Source organism: Halichoerus grypus, chromosome 6 (assembly GCF_964656455.1).
Source record: "Halichoerus grypus chromosome 6, mHalGry1.hap1.1, whole genome shotgun sequence".
In the NCBI taxonomy this organism is placed as follows: Eukaryota; Metazoa; Chordata; class Mammalia; order Carnivora; family Phocidae; genus Halichoerus; species Halichoerus grypus.
The window spans coordinates 178574234-178592316 of record NC_135717.1 but is presented as its reverse complement, the minus strand read 5'-3'; the positions used below and the strand labels follow the sequence as shown (position 1 = coordinate 178592316).

Here is an 18083-nt window from a genome sequence, read left to right as displayed (position 1 = left end):
GTGTATATTTTTGTATTCCTGCAACTATCCGTGAATTTTGTTGTGGGATGTGGCTGCATTACTTGGAGAGCCTGTCAGACGGATGGGGCGGCAGGCAGTGTGGGGCCAGACTCTCCCCACTTCTCACGCAACATCCTCTGAGGACTCTGCTTGTTACCCTGTGAATTCTCTGGCTATAGGAACAAACCACGCCCAGCACTGTGGGGACTCAGGATTCCTCTCTGTTCTCAGGGCTTCTTTCCCGGGCTCAGGTCTTTTCCTCACCGGCATGCATTCCTGAGTCCTGGGCTGAAAACTCAAGGGGTCCTGTGCAGACCCCAAGAGCTCTCTCTTTCCTGTGCTCTCCTCCAGCCGTCTGCCCCATGCACTCCATCTGCCTCCTCCTTGCACTGCCAGGTGCCTCTCCTCAATTCTGTAGACCACAGGCCTCCCCCTTTTTGCTCCCTGGCCTGGGAACTCTGAAGATGGTGAGCTGGGGCAATCACAGGGGTCACCTCATGTGCTTCCTCTCTCAGGAATCACTGCCCTATGATATCTGATGTGCAAATGTCTGAAACTGTTGTGCCATGTGTTTTGTCTGATTTTTAATTATTTAAGGTAGGAAGGTAAATTCAGTTTCTGTGATTCTGTCTTGGTTGATGTATGGAATGCCCTTGAGTTTATGTGCAACCTAGCCAATCCATAAGAAGGTAATGTTCTGCATTTAAAAATATTAAGATTCAGCTAATCAGGAATGTAATCCACACAAACAGCAACACTTCCCCCACCTCACATCTCCCATCAGGATCCCAAACCCTCCTTGAGAATCAGGCCATGGAGTGGACCAGGGAGTGAAGTGATGGAGAGAGTTTGCAGAAGACACTGTGTCTGTTCAATGAGGACCTCTTTCTACTTTTAGATCAGGTAAGAAATAAAGATTTTAACGCAAACATTTTTCTCTTTCCTTCATAGAATTTTTTTGTGAATACGTAGGCATTCCAAAACTCTCATTATTGTACTTTTTGAGAGAAGCTATAAAGTGGTAAAAGAGTTCCTAAATATTAGACATAATTAGAAATTTGTATTATTATAAATTTAAAACATGCTCAAAAAAGCAAATTCCAACAGCACAGAACTAAGGTTAAAACCTCCCACAGACATGGAGAATTCTGCTCATCACTGGAAACACAATGATAAATAAAGCCACTTCTGTTTCACTCACAAAAATACATGGACCAGCCCACGACAACAGCTGGCACATCACACACGCTACGTTACTATCCACAGAACAACCATCTTTGTAAGGGTCATAAAGATCACAAACGGTAACAACTTGGTGCACGTATATCCGTCCCAGACATTTTCTATGCAGTATATAATCATAGACGTGTGCCTGAATGTACACAGAAAGCATATAATTTTAAAGTAAAATGATAAGCTCATACAAACTGATTCATACCTTGGTTTTCCCCACTTATCTATGGCAGCCAACTTAGTCCTACGTATATGTTGTACGTAAACTTTACACTAAATCCACAGTATGAATATCTTAGTTTGATTTGAGCTGTGATCTTGGGTTACTTGTGAACTACAGTCCTCTAACACTCCAGGCAATTGAGAGCTAATATATTATCTATTTAAATATTTCAAAGGAGGGCGCCTGGGTGGCTCAGTTGGTTAAGCGACTGCCTTCGGCTCAGGTCATGATCCTGGAGTCCCGGGATCGAGTCCCGCATCGGGCTCCCTGCTCGGCAGGGAGTCTGCTTCTCCCTCTGACCCTCCTCCCTCTCATGCTCTCTGTCTCTCATTCTCTCTCTCGCAAATAAATAAATAAAATCTTTAAAAAAAATAAATAAATATTTCAAAGGAATCAAATCAATACCTTGATGGTGGACTGTCCATCGTTTTTGGTGTCTTGAGCATGGTTCCAATTCCCCGTCACTTGGGGAGACTGTAAAATGATTTCTTCTGGGAACAACACTTTTAAAACAAGTAAGAAGGTAGGTATTACTGAAAAACTTAAAAAGACGAAGAGAGGCCACCTAAGTAATTCACACCCATGCCCCCCTTTCCTTTTTGGCTTCTGTACATGGTTTCTAGGTTACAGCAGAACACCAGCACTGTGCACGGTTCGTAATGAAGCCATCGGCCTATCTGGAGCTACAGAAGTGAATTATATTACGAGGGGAAAAGCACACTGCAATGACTTCATTTTCAATAATTTAAGCAAGCTATTTTTATACAGTTGAAATAGTAAGAAAATACTGAAACTTGCCAATGGGAAGAAAACTTTGGACTGCATAGTTTTACTTGTAATATATGATTGAAAAGACTGTGCTTTACACCATATTTTACATGAAGCTTATAAAAATACTCTGGGAAGAAGTAACACTATTATTCCACAAAAAGAATACCTTTAACGCCTAAGTGGATGACGTGTTCAAGTGCAAAGTGACACCGTCTGCTTGTGGTCCTGCCAGAGAGAGAACAATGTAAGTAATTCACCCCCCGTGTAGAAACATTAAGTCTAGCCCTGGTCACAGAAATCTAATTACATAACCCGAGCCAACCTGCTAATGTAACCTTTACACAATACTTACAAAGGGGCCACATTAGAGTCAGAGCTCCCGACGTTCTCACAGGCCCTGCTGGGGAGCCTGGAGCTCCGAGGGCTCACTTTACAGTGGGTGTCTATATACAACATGAGGAGTTTTACAGAAAAACTTTAAACAGAAACATCCCATGTATCAGGATAGCAGGGACTCTTCCCTTTCTGGGAATATTTCTCTTTTAAATACATAAAGAGCACAACTAGGAAAAAAAAAAAAATAAACATAGCCTATGAGATATTAGGGAAATATTAACATTACTACATCAACAGCAAAGTAATTTTGACTGTAAAGATTTAAACTTTTGAAATTCACAACTGTTAGAAGATAAACTGAGGCCTATTAATAATTTTAAGAGTTTGGGCAAAAATTGATTCCAACCAGGCTGCACCCAGTCAGCAGATGGAAAGAGGCCCTGAGGAGCTGTCCAACATGAAGGACTTTTACAGCCAGAAGGGAGCGGGCACAGGGAAATTATCCCAGGCAAAACGGGCTTGGTTATCGCAAGCTCCCTTCCTTCAGGGGTGGGCAGGGGTCTGCCAGGCCGAGTACCTCACCAGTCCTGACCAGGCAGTTGCCAGGTGACCGGCCTACGATTCCGTTTCCAAGGGACCCAAAATTGCAATTCCCTCTGGGTTTGGTGACATGGGGCTTAGCACAAGCAACTCTGTTGTGGGCCTGCTGTTTTGCTTCTTAACACAACAAAAAGAATAAAAACCATAAAATAAAACCTCATCTTCAATGAAGCAAGATGACAAAGCTCCAAAGCACAAGTGCAGATGGGTATCTGTTCAATGAAGAGCATCGGGCCTCAAACAAGCAGAGGTACACGGGCACTGCACACCGACTCAGAATGTGGGCCACATACAGGTGTCTGGACAGTTCAGACTCGGGAGCCCAAAGACCAAACGATGGTTTCTCACCTGAATCGCGAGGTGCAGAGCACACGCTGAGAGGTCACCCCCAGGACCCATTTGCACAGTATGGAATTGGGAGGGGGGGCGTGTGAAGCTGGAAAAACTGAGTGCACAAGCCCAACCTTCAGAGACCCTCCCTTTAGGGTCCCAGGCACGAAGGCTCCTGGCAGCCCCACTCTGTTCCTTCAACGTAACCTTTGGCAAATAGTTGCCTGGGAAACAATAAATCCATCCAAGATGAGTAGCAACCACAACAGCACTTAAAGCAGATCACTTAAAGAGGAAGAAGCTGAGGAACGACTAAACACCTCGTTCCCCTTCCACTGGGAGGCTTCCCAACATCTGTGCCTGGGTGATCCGGGGCCATCTCACCTCTTCCAGAGAGGAAGGAAGAAAGATTTCAAAATCTTTTAAAAGGCACAGGGATGCCTGGGTGGCATAGTTGGTTAAGCATTCAACTCTTAATTTTGGCTCAGGTCATGATCTCAGTGTCGTGAGATCCAGCCCCGCGTCAGGCTCCACACTGGGCGTGGAGTCTGCTTGAGAATCTCCTTCTCCCTATGCCCCTCCCCACTGCTCTCTCCTCTAAAAGAAATAAATCTTAAAAAGAAATCTCTTAAAAGGCACAACAAAGACTGGGACCTGGACCAAGCTAACAAGATAGCTGTGTCAGCCTGAAGATCACTGCCTTACTTCCCAGTAGCATGAAAAACAGGAATAGAATAGTACTTAACAAATCCTAGAAGCACATTAAAGGAGGAATTCACCAAAATAAAAATAACATTATGTTTTTCATTCTAGACATACAAGAAAGGTTTGATCTGAAGTTATCCAATTGAAACACTTCATCTTACAAACAGGCTGAAGATGATGATAATCTCAAGAAATGCCAAAAAGGCAATGAGTCTAATAGCTTAAAACAAAAGTTGATGAATAATTTTCTAATTTGATTAACCTAAAGAACAGCAAGATACTAAATGGTAAAATCCCAGAGGTATTTGCACTAACATACGAAACAAATCACAGAGATGGAAAACTATGAGGGAAAAAATAAAACACATGGAGGGGAGCAAACACTAGGCAAGAATTCCAAAGGAGGACAAAGACTTGAAGGAAAAGAATGAAGAAAACTCTCCTAAGTACAAACTATTGTTGAAAAGGAGATTCCAAGCAGCAAAGATGCCAATTCTCCCTCCACTTTCCTACCACCATAGAGAGAAGTAAGAATATTTACCGCTTCACTATTTCTAACAGCAAACGCCTGGGAACCCGACAGCACGCACCCAGCACCAAACACCAAAATCACAAAGGAAGGAAGGTCTCAAATCAATGACCTCGACTTCCACCACTAGAAACTAGATAAAGAGGAGCAAATGGAACCCAAAGTAAGCATAAGAGAGGAAATCACAGACACCAGAGCAGAAATAAGTGAAATAAAAAAGAGAGACACTAGAAAAGATGAATGAAGTCAAAAGTTGATTCCCTCATAAGGCTGAGATGATAAACCTCTCGCCAGACTGATGAGAGGAAGAGAAGGTACACATTCCCACTGTCGGGAGTCGAGAGGGTGACATCAGTACACAGATCCAACGAACGCTACTACTAAGGAAATAATAATATAATTCCATGCAAACAGATTAGATAACTTGGATGAAATGCACAAATTCCTTAAAAGATACACACTACTGAAGCTCACTGCACACAAAATGGATAACCTAAATGCTTACTGATTTACTAAAGAAATCAAATTTGCAGTAAATTATCCCAGAAAATAGAGGAGGAGGTGATGCTTTTTAACTCATTGTGAGGTCAGCATCACCCCGATACCAAAAGCAGACAAAAGATAATTTCAAGAAACTACAGATCAATACACCTCATGAACACAGATGCAAAAATTAATAAAATTGTAGCAAATCAGATCTAACAATATATAAAAAGAAATTACATTATGGCCAAGTGGGGCTTATTCCAAGGATGCAAAGTTGATTTTGATGTGGGGAACAAAGGCAGAAGGAAATGTAGATAAAATGAAATGTCCTTAGAACCTGCAGCCCACTGACAAATACTTGAGGAGGGCAGAGTGTAATGTGCCTCCAGGAATCCCAACTGTCTTCATGTTGATGCCTTGAGAGGGAAAAACCACCTGAGCTTGACAAGAGCCTGGCCTCCAGGATCCTGGGAGTCTTCTTTAGCAGATGAAAGTCCTTTTGGGAACTTCCTATGTCTTTACCTCCCCCAACTCCATAGTATATGATCAGTTGCTCCTCATAATCCCAGGGCAGCAGCCCTTTCTGCCTGGGGGTCCTGTTCTCGTGCTTTTAACAAAAACCCCCTTTTTGCACCGAAGACGTCTCAAGAATTCTTTCTTGGTCGTCATTGGCTTTGAACCCCACCACTTCAAACCACATCAATTTTACATTAGAAAACCAATCAGTATAACTGACTATCTTAATAGACTAAAAAAGGAAAACCACGTGGTCACCTTGATACAGAAAAAGCCATCTGGACAAATCCCACACCCAGCCATGACTGGACACTGGAGCACATGTGGAGTCCATCTCCTCAACCAGGAGGGGGCCGAATACAAACCACCTATGTACAGCTCCAACTGGGCTTAACGGTTCAAGACTGAATGAACGCTAACCCTCAGGTTGGAAACAAGGCCATTTCTGTGAAATGCTACTCTGGCAAGAGCAGTGAGGCAAGGAAAAACAAACAAAATGCATCCAGATAAGAAAGGAAGCAGTACAGCTCTTTATTTGAACATAAAGATCGTATAGGCAGGGCGCCTGGGTGGCTCAGTCGGTTAAGCGACTGCCTTCAGCTCAGGTCATGATCCTGGAGTCCCTGGATGGAGTCCCACGTTGGGCTCCCCACTCAGCGGGGAGTCTGCTTCTCCCTCTGACCTTCCTCCTCTCATGTGCTCTCTCTCTCTCTCTCATTCTTGCTCTCTCAAATAAATAAATAATAAAATCTTTAAAAAAAAAAAAAAAGATCATACAGGCAGAAAATCCTGCATAACCTGTAAAAAGCTACTAGAACCGTGAAGTGTGTTTAACGAGCTCTCAGGATACTAGATTAATATATAAAAATAAATGGCATTCATAAACATTAGCTAGAAGCAACTAGAAATTTAAGTTAAGATTACTGTCCACAACAGCATTACATTTTTTTTTTTTTTGAGAGAGAGAGAGAGAGAGAGAAACAGCATGACAGGGGAGAGGGTCAGAGGGAGAAGCAGGCTCCCCGCTGAGCCGGGAGCCCGATGTGGGACTCGATCCCAGGACTCCGGGACCATGACCTGAGCCGAAGGCAGTCGCTTAACCAACTGAGCCACCCAGGCGCCCCAGCATTACATTTTTTTAAGAGTCACACCAATCTGGCAGAAGATACGCAGAGCACTCTACAGACACTGCTAAAAGAAATGAAAAACAGACCTAACTAGATGGAGAGAGATACCATTTTCAAGGGTTGGGAGACTCAATATTAAGGTCTCAATTCTTATTAAATGGATCTAAAAATTCAGTGTAGTCCCCATCAAAATCTCTATGGGTTTTTTGTAGAAACCAACAAGCTGAATGCTAAAATCTATACAGGAACACCAGAGACCCAGAAGAGCCACACCAACTCTGCGAACAATGGACAAAGTGGAGGCCTGACACTACCTGATTCCAAGACTCACCATCAACAAAGAACACACATGCATGGGAAAGCACCTGAGGTGTTCAGCACGACTGCCCGTTAGGGGATGCAGACCAAAACCTCGGTGAGACACCACCTCACGGCTATTCCAAAGATTAGAATTAGAAAGACTGACCAGAGCAGGGCTGTGAGCCTGTGGGGCAACGGGACCCTCACCCAAGCTGCTGGAAATGCGGAGGACAACTGCTTTGGGAAAGAGCTTGGCACTTTCTTTTTTTTTTTTTTTAAAGATTTTATTTATTTATTTGACACAAAGAGAGAGAGAGAGGAATCACAAGTAGGCAGAGTGGCAGGGAGCGGCAGAGGGAGAAGCAGGCTCCCCGCTGAGCAAGGAGCCTGATGTGGGACTCGATCCCAGGACCCTGGGATCATGACCTGAGCCGAAGGCAGACGCTTAACGACTGAGCCACCCAGGCGCCCCAGAGCTTGGCACTTTCTTAAAGTTATGCGCACCCTCACCATAGGACCGAGCCATCACACTGTTCGGCGTTTACCCAAGAGAAAGGAACACGTGTCCATACAAAGACTTGTACACAGATTTCATAGCAGTTCTCTCTGTCATGGCCAAAATATGGAAAAAAACCCAGTGTCTATCCAAGGTGACTGGATAGATAGACTGTAGTAGATACTGATAACGAAATACTACTCAGCCATAAAAGGGAAGAAAATGGGAATCACTGTTACACAACTGAAATTAACATAATATTGTGTGTCAACTATAATTCAATAAAAAAGGCAATGAAATCATGCAACAGTGAGGTTGAATCTCAAAATAATTATGCTAAGTCAGAGAGAGATGCCAGGCAAAAACCAGTTAAGTCTTGTATATTTCCACTTATGTAAGATTTTACAAAATGCAAACTAACCTATAGCGACAGAAAGCACTGCTGGGGCCTGGGGGTGGGGGTGAGGGTGGGGAAGGAAGGAAGCATCTCTGGTGGCAGATACTCTCCTTCTCTTGACTGTGGAGTTGGTTTCAAAGTCCTCAGACTGTGTACTTTAATAAGGCATAGTTAGCCTACATTCTGTCTCACTAGACCCGTTTGTTAAAAAAAGGGGAAACACCTACAGGGAGCCAGCAGGTAACACGAGGAAGTGCAGCCTCTCTGCCCTCAGTGCCATCTGGCCTGCTGCACTGCGGGCCTGCCCCATCTTCCAATGGTTCAAAACAAGTGGGGAATACAGATTTTTTTTTTTTTTAAATGGGAAATCTCCTGGTTTTTCGTAACTTAATGTAAACAACCTAAACACTTAACGTGGGGCAAGCAAAGCCTCTGAGTGTCAAATGTGGCAGCCCGCCGCTCCCACACCCTGGCCTCTCATCTCTTTGACACTCCACCTGGCCGCACACATGCTTGCTCAAGACCTGGGCCTCGTGTCTGAGATCACTGAGCCCAACGTCCTGTCCTCTCTCCACCTCATCATCCTGTCTTTCCAATAGCCCCCCACTGCTGGTACCCTTTGGCTTTTCCTGGGCACTTTCTCTCTGGCTCAACCCCATGGCCTGTCACGCCTATCATCTGTGTCCTGCTTCCTTCGGTAGGTCCACTCCTACACCACCCTCATCCCATGCTTCCTCTCTCCTCCCCTCCTCCAAAGTCCTCCTCCTCTTTGACTGGGCTTGTCACATGTTCCAGAGTAACACACGGTCAGGAATGTCCAGATGCAAATCAGCTCTCACCTCTTTCGTCCTACCACCTTGAGGAGGATATTTACCCTCTGCCGATGACCCCGGCCCCACCTGGCCAGACCCACCTCCTCTGGCACACACTTTCTCGACCCAGTCACCTGCTATCGCAGGGGCTCCGCTGAGCTAGTTTCTCTCATTTCAAACAGCAAAAACGGCCCCTTCCTGGACCTCACCTCGCTCTCCATCCCGCCTGCTCAGCTTCCATGGCCAAACAACGGCCTCTCCCCACTGACCCACAGCCCATTCACACTCAACACACTTTGATCTGGTGGCAGCCCCAACACCCAAACATTTCTTAAACAAAATTAAACATCCATGATCAATCTTAAAGTTAGCACCTTCTGATTCCTAAAAGACACTCTACAAAGTGAGCGAAACAAGCAACAGACCTGGAGAAGTGACAGAAGTTATCTGTAGCCTGCCTATCCAGGACAGTCCAGCACAAAGAACACAGAGAAGACTCCTACAGATAACAAAACCCAAATTATTCAGGAAAAGACATGAGCCAGCATTTCATAGATGAAGACATTTTACGGCCAATAAACATGGAAATTCTCAACCTTATATGCAGTCAGAGAAATGCACGTCCAGACCCTAAGGAGGTAGATCACATATCTACCAAGTTGGCACGAATTTAGATGTTTAACAAAACCAGGTTCTGGGATGGTGTGGATTAACAGGTTGTTACATACGCTGGTATTGGGGGTCTCTGATGCCACCATGGCTGAAGCCACAGACCCACCCTTGAGTGTGCAGCCAAGAGAACACGAGCATTTGTGCACAAGGAAGGAGAAGGTGCTCACAGCAGTGCCTTCAGGGTAAAGATGGGGTGAATGTCCATCCACAGAACAGGGAGTGTGGCGGACTCATGGTGGGGCGTGGGCAGTGGTGAAGACACTGAACAGTGACACACAACATGGAGAATCTTAGGAACAGATCAGTGAAAACTTCCTGGAAACCAGAGACTGACAGCTCAAAACAAAACCAAAAAATACATTTTTCTGTGTGTGTACAAAGACACACAACTGTTTTTTGTTTTTTTTTTTTAAAGCAAGAGAGAGACAAATGCAAAATCCCAGTTAACGGTCGGGGGCGTAGTGGATGACAGGGAGGGAATGGTAGGTTGGCAGGGTCACCACCCCACGTTCATAACGTGATAAATGACAACATCTCTGTGTACTTAAGGTCCATTAAAGAATGAACAGCAAATGTTCGTGACTTTGTTATCTTAAAACCTGTCTGGGAGTGAAGCAGGAACAGGGACGCTCCCACGCTGCATTTCTTACACCAGTGCTGAGATGCGCAGGGATGGACAGAAGGGAAGCCTGCTACCCACCAGGAACGAAGACACATTGTAGGAACAACCACCGAGAGCATTACCTGTTATATGTGAATTCCACATCCATAGGTTCAAAGTTATATGCTTGCTCAAATTCTGGGTTAAGTTTAAGAGTTACATCTTCTTCATGAATCTGAAAAGGAAACGTAACAATTTAATTCCCATACTTCACATTTGATTTGTTGGGACAATCTTCATCTAGCAACACATCATGAAACACTTTACAGACTGGAGCTAAAATCTGCTATTTTAAATCCTTGCCAAACTGATCAGGAGGATTAAATCATGGTGTTGTCACATCACCCACCCAGGAGGACCTGGCCCCTGGAGGCGCCCACACCAGCTCACCCCGAGCTGCTCCCTGGCCACGCTCCAGAGATCCAGGCTCGAGGAAACAGGCCACAGCCCCGGAAGGAGACCAGCCCACAAACAAGGACAGAGCGAGGGGTGCCAGCCACCACAGCGCCTCCACAAAGAGGTCATTCCAAGGACTCCCCTTCCAGCAGAGCGGGGACCCTCCAGCCATAGCTAGGGCGGTGCCAGGTGGCATGGGCTTCCCAAGGGCCAGGCGACCAGAGCCGGCTGGTGGGAACACAGACACGGGGGCTGCCCTGGGAGCGGGGCCCTCCCTGCAGCAGAAGCCGCCACAATTCCCTCAAAAGGAGAGCAAGCCCAGCCCAGGTCCCCAGGTGTCCCAGGGGCCAAGACGGGCAAAAATGAACCTGCAGTTAAAGACCACCGGTTAAAGCACACAAAGAAGCAAATCACCAAGAGTGAGGGTCAGCACAGCCATCAACAGAGTTGGGCCCCAAGGACATCACATACTGCCACTGTCATTTCCAGAAACTTGAAAAACTATGTGTGAAATTTTTAAAAAACCCAGAAAGAAAAAGATAAGCAGGACAATACAAAAAACAACAGGGCAGCTTTAATGAATCAGGCAGAGCACATGGAGACGAAAACTATGCTGAGATAACAGAGCAGGATGACAGGAAGTGACGACGTCTGTTCCCAGACACGTGCTCCTGGCGACAAGAGGCCCCTCTGCGGAGGTGGGGAGCCTTCTGTCCCACAGCCCCCAGATGGGCGTGAGTGCAACAGCGGCCCTGCTGGGACGCCCCCTGCACCACGTGCCAGGTTGACGGCACTGGGCCGCCTGCCCACCTGTCGTGGAAACACCAATTTGACATCTTAAGTGTCACCTGGATGTGTGTCTTCTGCCCACCGCACCATCTGTGAGGCTCTCCTGAGGGCCTTCTGTACCATCACGGTCTCCCACACCGCGGCCCTGGCCAACAACTAAACTACAGAGACTCGAGAAAAGCAATGGGCGGAGACCTGTAGAAGTTACTAAGTCGACCATGAATTTCATCACTCAGAAGCGGCTGACCTTATGGAATATCCCACCAAAGATCAGGAGGGTGCTCAACACCCCCCAGGCTGGGGTGCTCGTAGCTTCGGTCTGGATTTGTCAGGCTATGGTGTTCGCTTCGGCAGCACATACCCTAAAATTGGATTTGTGGGCGTATGACGCCGGCCACCCCCAACCAGTGTGCAGGAACCAAGGAGACCCCACACCTGGCATCTCTGGCACCGCTGCTTCTGGGGTGTTCATCCCCAGGGCATCTTCCCCAAGGGCACAACTGGATCTACCCTTTGGAAGGTAAGAGAGTCACCCGGCGTCTTCGTCAACAGCTCAAGTGTGTCAAAGCTGGCAGAGCTGGTGGGCCCTCCAGCTCAGGCTAAGCGGTTGCCACATGCCTGGGCAGAGTGTGGGGGGACAGCTGCTGGGGCCCCAAGGGTCAGCCCCTCCCTGGTCATCCTAGCACTGGTTTCACGACCAGCTGCACTGGCAAGGGCTGGCGCCCAGTATTTCGGCGCAGAACGCAGCAAACACGGCCGCAGAGGCCAGATCCTGCCCCTCCTTTGAACCCTTCCCAGACTCTTCGAGTCCCTACAACCGCCCCCCAACCCAGGGCAGGGCTTCGGCATTTCCTCAGGTAGCTTTCGGCATCAGGCCCTTCACCCAGACGTGGCAGGCGGTGCTCTGCAGGAGAGCCCGGCCGAAGGATCAGAAGCATGCGGTGCACCGGGAGGGAGGGAGGGAGGGAGAGAAGTCAGCCAAACTTCTCCACAAAAACATTTAGAACTGCAAACTTTTAAGTGTACTTTTCCTTCAGAGGCTCTCTCTTCCGCAGTATGTTCAGAATGCCCAGAATGGACTAAACGCAAACACCATGACTTACACGTGATGAAAGGTGAATATGGCTCTCGTGATTGAAAATTATAGGGATTTTTTTTGTTAAGTTCTCTTTATACATCAAATTTATTTAAATATTCACTTTATCCTGAATTTTCTGAAATCCTGTCAAAGGCTGAAGGAGCAACCCCGCCCCAGCCCCGGCAGGAAGCTGGCCGGCTGGAAGGGCTGGTCCCGCACTAGCGGATCCGGAGCACCTCTCACCTCAATCACATAGCCGATGTACTCGATGACATGTCCACTGTACTCCTGAGTTTTTAAAATCAGCTTATCACCTAGTTAAAAAATACAGAACCACATGTAAAACTACAAAATCCCCCAATTCTGCCACTGTAACTCTAAAATCAAACACTTTGAAAAAGTGAAATAAACATCCCTGGAACGAGCTGCTTAAAACCAGCACCAGTATGCCCAGAGTGAGGTGCTGGATGCCCTCAACATGCTGACCAAGTTTTACAGAAAATTCTAACCCAAAGCAAAGGAAATGAGATGATGTGACTGCAGTGTTGCCAACGGAAACATTCTTCCCCGGACGGGGATTCAACGTCTGCTGGTCCCTCTAGTAAAATGTGACACGTAACGAACCCACCTGCGTACAGAGAAGGCCTACTTTCAGTCAATCCTGGGACCTCCAGAACCAGCAGGTCACCATTTCTTTTCAAGGTGACCCCACTCATGTTATACTCTTTCAGTTCTATTTCTGCATGAATCTCCTCAAGCCAGAGCAAAGTCGAAAACTTTTCCTTGTAGTTCGACATGTTCAAAAGCTGAAAAAAAAAACCCCAGCAAGTGAGAGCAGAGTCACCCGTCCAACACCCCCGTGGTCCAGGAAAGCAGCTGCAGCTTAGCTGGAGGGGCTAAGTCTGGTCTGCTGAAACTCAGCCAACAGGGAGAGACTGGCTTTTGAATACTGACCCGCAAGCAGCACAGGACAGTGGCCCTGAGGTTGGGGAGGCTACGTCAGTGAGCCCGCAACTGCCCCGGCTACCACCTAGGCAGAGAGCCCAGCAGCTGTGTGGTCTCTTGAGGAGATGGAGCTGGGGTCCGAGGAGGCCAAGGGGGCAGAGTGCCAGGAAGCGAGAGCAACACAGAGAGAGGTCTGCAGAGCTTCAGAGGGTCCCCCCTGAACTGTCAGCTGAGCACTGGTCAGTGCACGAGTATAAGAAGCCATGTTTCTTGCTGGGACGCCCACCTGACGGTATAAGAGCAGGTTCCTCAGCCCTGGCACAACCAATACTTGGGCTGCACTCTTTTCTGGGGTAGGGGCCGTCCTGTGCATCGTAGAGTATTTACCGGCATTCCTGGCCCCTACCCATTTGTTGGTACTAGCACCCCCAGCCATGACAACCAAAAATGTCTCCTGGGAGGGCAACTGTCACCTGTTGGGAAGCACTGAATTAAAGGGAATAATTCCCAGAGCTCCCACACGGCCGAGAACAGTGTGAGTCCCCCCAGCCCAAACGGAGAGACTTATAATAGACGAGACATTGGACGGAGTATTCAGAAGGGTATTAGCCCTAAATCAAACGCCGTTCTGGTCCCACCTCACAAAGCTTTAAAGCCAGGCTTGAAAGTATCCAACTGTTTCAAAGTAACTTAACTGCATCCCAGAACAAACCTCAGAGTATTTTCAGGAACAGAAAAATACCCCAACGGCCAACAAGGTAAAATCCAGAATGTATGGCACCCAGACAAAGATTATGAGGCTTAGAAACAGAAACGACAACTCATAACGGGGAGAAAACCCCTCAACGGAACCAGAACTGACTCGTGGCAGAATGTGCAGACGAGCACATTGTAACAGCTGTTATTCAAAGAGCAGGAAAACACTGAGCATGGGAAGCAGAGACCACGCTGAACTGGTGGATGACAGCTACCACGTGTGCCATTAAAACACACAGGACGGGGCCGCACACTGCTGAGGAAAAGACTAGTGAACTTGAGGACTGGCCACAGGAGCCTTCCAAAACCCAAAAAAGTGAGCAGAGCGGCGGCGAGCTGTGCGGCGGCTCCAAGCAGCCGATGCACGAGCAACGGGAATCTGAGGAAGGGGCTCAGCAGAGAGTGCCTCTGAAGACAGAATGGCCAGAAACCACCCAAATTTGGGGAAAACTGTAAGCCCACATATCCATGAAGCTCAGAGAACCCCAAGCCAAGAAATTAGAAGAAAACTATACTAAGGCAAATTGTAAATTACATTTTTTAAGAAATAGTAATAAAGAGAAAAACTTAGAAGCTGCTAGGAAAAAATACATGTTATATGCAGAAGAACAAAAGCTAAAGGAAAGCAGGTGTTTCACTGAAAACACGGCAAGCCGGAAGATGGCGGGGCAGCAGCTTTAAAATTCCAGCCTAGAATTCAAGACCCAGTGAAAATGTCCTTCAAAAATGGAGGCAGAATACTTCCCCAGACATAGAGGAGCTGAAAGAACCGATCGCTGGCACCCAAGCACCACAGAGGCCCCCGCTGCTCAGCACAAGGGCCCCACGGGAGTCTGGGTCCCCACGAAGGAGTGACGGGCACAGCACCAAGGGTGCTAACTACGTGGTGTCAAAAAAGACAGCTTGGGTGCCTGGGTGGCTCAGTCAGTTAAGCGACTGCCTTTGGCTCAGGTCATGATCCTGGAGTCCCGGGATTGAGTCCCGAATTGGGCTCCCTGCTCAGTGGGGAGTCTGCTTCTCCCTCTGACCCTCCTCCCTCTCATGTGCTCTATCTCATTCTCTCTCTCAAATAAATAAATAAAATCTTTAAAAACAAAAAAAAGACTTAGCTTTTAAAATGCCTTTAAGAGATAACTGATTACATAAATGTAATGCAAAAACGGTAAAATGCAGCATGGAATTCAAAACATATGTAGAAGCCAAATTTATGACATCAGCAAAAAGTCCAAGGAAAGAGAACTGGAAGGTGCCACGGTGGGGGTCTCGTCCCTTGGGCACGTTAGAGCATCCCTCAGACTGTGCCGCCCAAACCCCACTCTCCACATGTGGCCCCCCAGCTAAACGTAATTAAAGAGGACTGAAGACCTCACGTCGTGGCTCAGAGTTTTATCCCGGACAGACAGCCGTTCAGAGGCAGGCCGCCAGCCTAGCACAGGCAGGCTGGGCGGGGGGCAGTGGGGTTCCCCACAAGCAGTGCCAACAGCAGTGGTCCCTCTCTCTCACTGACCTGATATTCCCAGCTACCTGTGGTAAAAACAAACCAGTCCGAGTTCTGAGCCCAAGCGGGGTTCATCCTGATTTCATAAGAAAACACTCAACTGTGGCGAAGAATGTTTCGTATCAGATATATTTCCTACCTCTGCGAGTAATGGCTGAAAAGTCAGAATGTCAATTTTTTGTTCCACACATTTCTTAAGTCTATCTGGTATTGGATACTGTGGAAGAAAACTTGGAAGTTGTCGTCTTGAGTTCCTTAAAAAAAAAAAAAATTGTACAAGTCAAAATTCTTAATCACCCGTGTCTCATACAAGCCATTTTTACTCAGACATCCTTCCCGCTTCGGAAAGACTAAAGGTCCTTCAAGAACCAAAAATAAATGTGAACTGCTGGTGTCAGTCTGGACCTTGCAAACTTACTTCAGCTGCTTTGGGATCCCTCCCCCACACCGGCTCTCACAGGGCCCTCTTGTGCCCTCCAACAGGCAGGCAGGGCTGCCGCGCCCAAGAATCCTGCAGAACCAGTGAGTCTGAGAAGCACTGTTCCTGAACTCCCACCCCGCTAACTCCTACTGCCGCTATGAGCCTAGAACATCAGAACCACTCCCGCAGGAATGCAGAACACATTCGGTAAAGGCTGCTGTCTGGGTCCTGCCTTCTTGCTTTTCAGCCTGGCGTTTCTCCGGGGAAATTCGGTTTCACCCTCAGGCTTCTGTCTTTCCCCAGAAAGGGCTGTAGGGAGGAGTCACCAAAGTCAGCCACCATCAGGATGAAGAACATCCTGCTGCTGTGGGCAGGTCTAATACAGCACAAGAAGTGACTGGAAAGGAAACAGCGGGAGAAGAGACAGTGGAAGAGAAGCGACGTGTCCCAGGGAGGTCCAGTGAACCTCTGATTACACGCACCTGCACACACTGAAGACGGGCCCCCCTCCCTCATTCTAACTGCTGCTTCCAGCTCATACTGAGTGCAGGGGGTGGGAGACACGTAGCCCCGACCCCCTTACTCCACAGCCACCTCACCTGGATATCCCTGTAGCTCAGCTCTGGATGGGAAGGCTGCTTAGAGAGAAGTTCTGTGGCAGAAAGGCCCCCAGAGCCACCACGAGCAGCACCGGGAAGGCCCAACACCTCCCACCTGAGTCACGGGCTCCACCAAAGCACACACGTCAAGTATGTGTGGAAGCAGGGCGTTCAGTAAACGACAGTGCAGTATTAATTACTAACATGAACACGACAAAGGGGACAGGATCATCACTACACACGTTTGGGTAAATGGCCTGAACAGTCTTACCACATGGTATCAAAATCCATGCTGAGTTAACAAAACATGTCTGTTTCTAGCTTAGAATAGTTGGAAATTCAGCCGAGAAGGTCCTGGCACAAAGAGGTCCTCAAGAGACTCGCTAAGCAAACACACAGACAACGCTGTTCTGGGCAGGGGGCAAAGACAGGGCAGGAAGCAGGTGTAGGTGCCGGGAGCTCCAGGAGGCCCAAGCCGACCGGGACAGGCACTCCGGGTCACTAACTTGACAACAGAATACCAAGATCTCCTGTTTTAGAGATACTCCTGCACAGTGACATAGGGAAACAGCTGATCAGGGGATTGTTGGTCTAGTTCACTTTCTAGTTAAGTCAAATTTTAACTAGAAAGTTGCTTGGTACACCACTACGTGACAACCGAGGGGTCTCATAAGCTCCTATAACTAAAACCCAATCATTTAGGACTTTCCATGGTCACTGCTGGCTCCCGTATTCTCGGGTCCATCTCCAGGGCATGCCCTTTCCATGAGCAGTGGCTCTTACGACTTACTGATCACTACTGATCGCTCCATTGTCAGAAAGGACGTTTTTAATGCTCGTAACCATGTGAGGGACACTACCATCTTATAAATGAGACTAGGGCTCAGAAAGGCTCTGAAACTGGCCCAAGGTCACAGAGCGGTAGTGCTGGCTCCAAACGATGACCTAACTCCAAAGCCAACCACTTAACACTCTGCTAACAGATTTCTTCTCTAGCCTGCAAATTAGGAGAAATCCGTAACACCTTACCTTGAATTGTTACTGGGGAAAAATGTGATTTGAAATTCGCGATTTTCCAGTATTAGAAGAGAAATACCTACCACCCCAGTGGATTCTGGGCAGTACCTAAGTTAAACCTGTCAGTTCCTGCAGCTGAGGGCTGAGCTTTCCCATCACAGAGTAAAGTCAGGAAATATCCTCCCATCCCTAGGTCAGATTTTCTGGCACCAAACTTAAAAAAAAATTCCAGGGAAGCCAGGGTGGCTCAGTCATTAAGCGTCTGCCTTCGGCTCAGGTCATGATCTCAGGGTCCTGGGAACGAGCCCCGCATCGGGCTCCCTGCTCAGTGGGGAGCCTGCTTCTCCCTCTGCCTGTTCTTGCTCCCTGACAAATAAATAAATAAAATCT

The 18083-nt window shown here is 47.4% G+C and overlaps 1 protein-coding gene across 2 annotated transcripts in view; it reads right to left on the bottom strand.

Annotated features, from left to right (window-relative positions):
* MOV10L1 (Mov10 like RNA helicase 1) overlaps window positions 1-18083 on the bottom strand; it is a 64615-nt gene that overhangs the window by 22878 nt on the left and 23654 nt on the right. For both annotated transcript variants that reach the window (XM_078076793.1, XM_036113733.2), the window contains 6 exons: window positions 15796-15910; window positions 13086-13263; window positions 12701-12771; window positions 10278-10369; window positions 2394-2452; window positions 1862-1959 (listed from right to left, as the gene is read on the bottom strand). In XM_078076793.1, the coding sequence (XP_077932919.1) occupies window positions 1862-1959; window positions 2394-2452; window positions 10278-10369; window positions 12701-12771; window positions 13086-13263; window positions 15796-15910 (613 nt within the window). The remainder of the gene's footprint in view (window positions 1-1861; window positions 1960-2393; window positions 2453-10277; window positions 10370-12700; window positions 12772-13085; window positions 13264-15795; window positions 15911-18083) is intronic.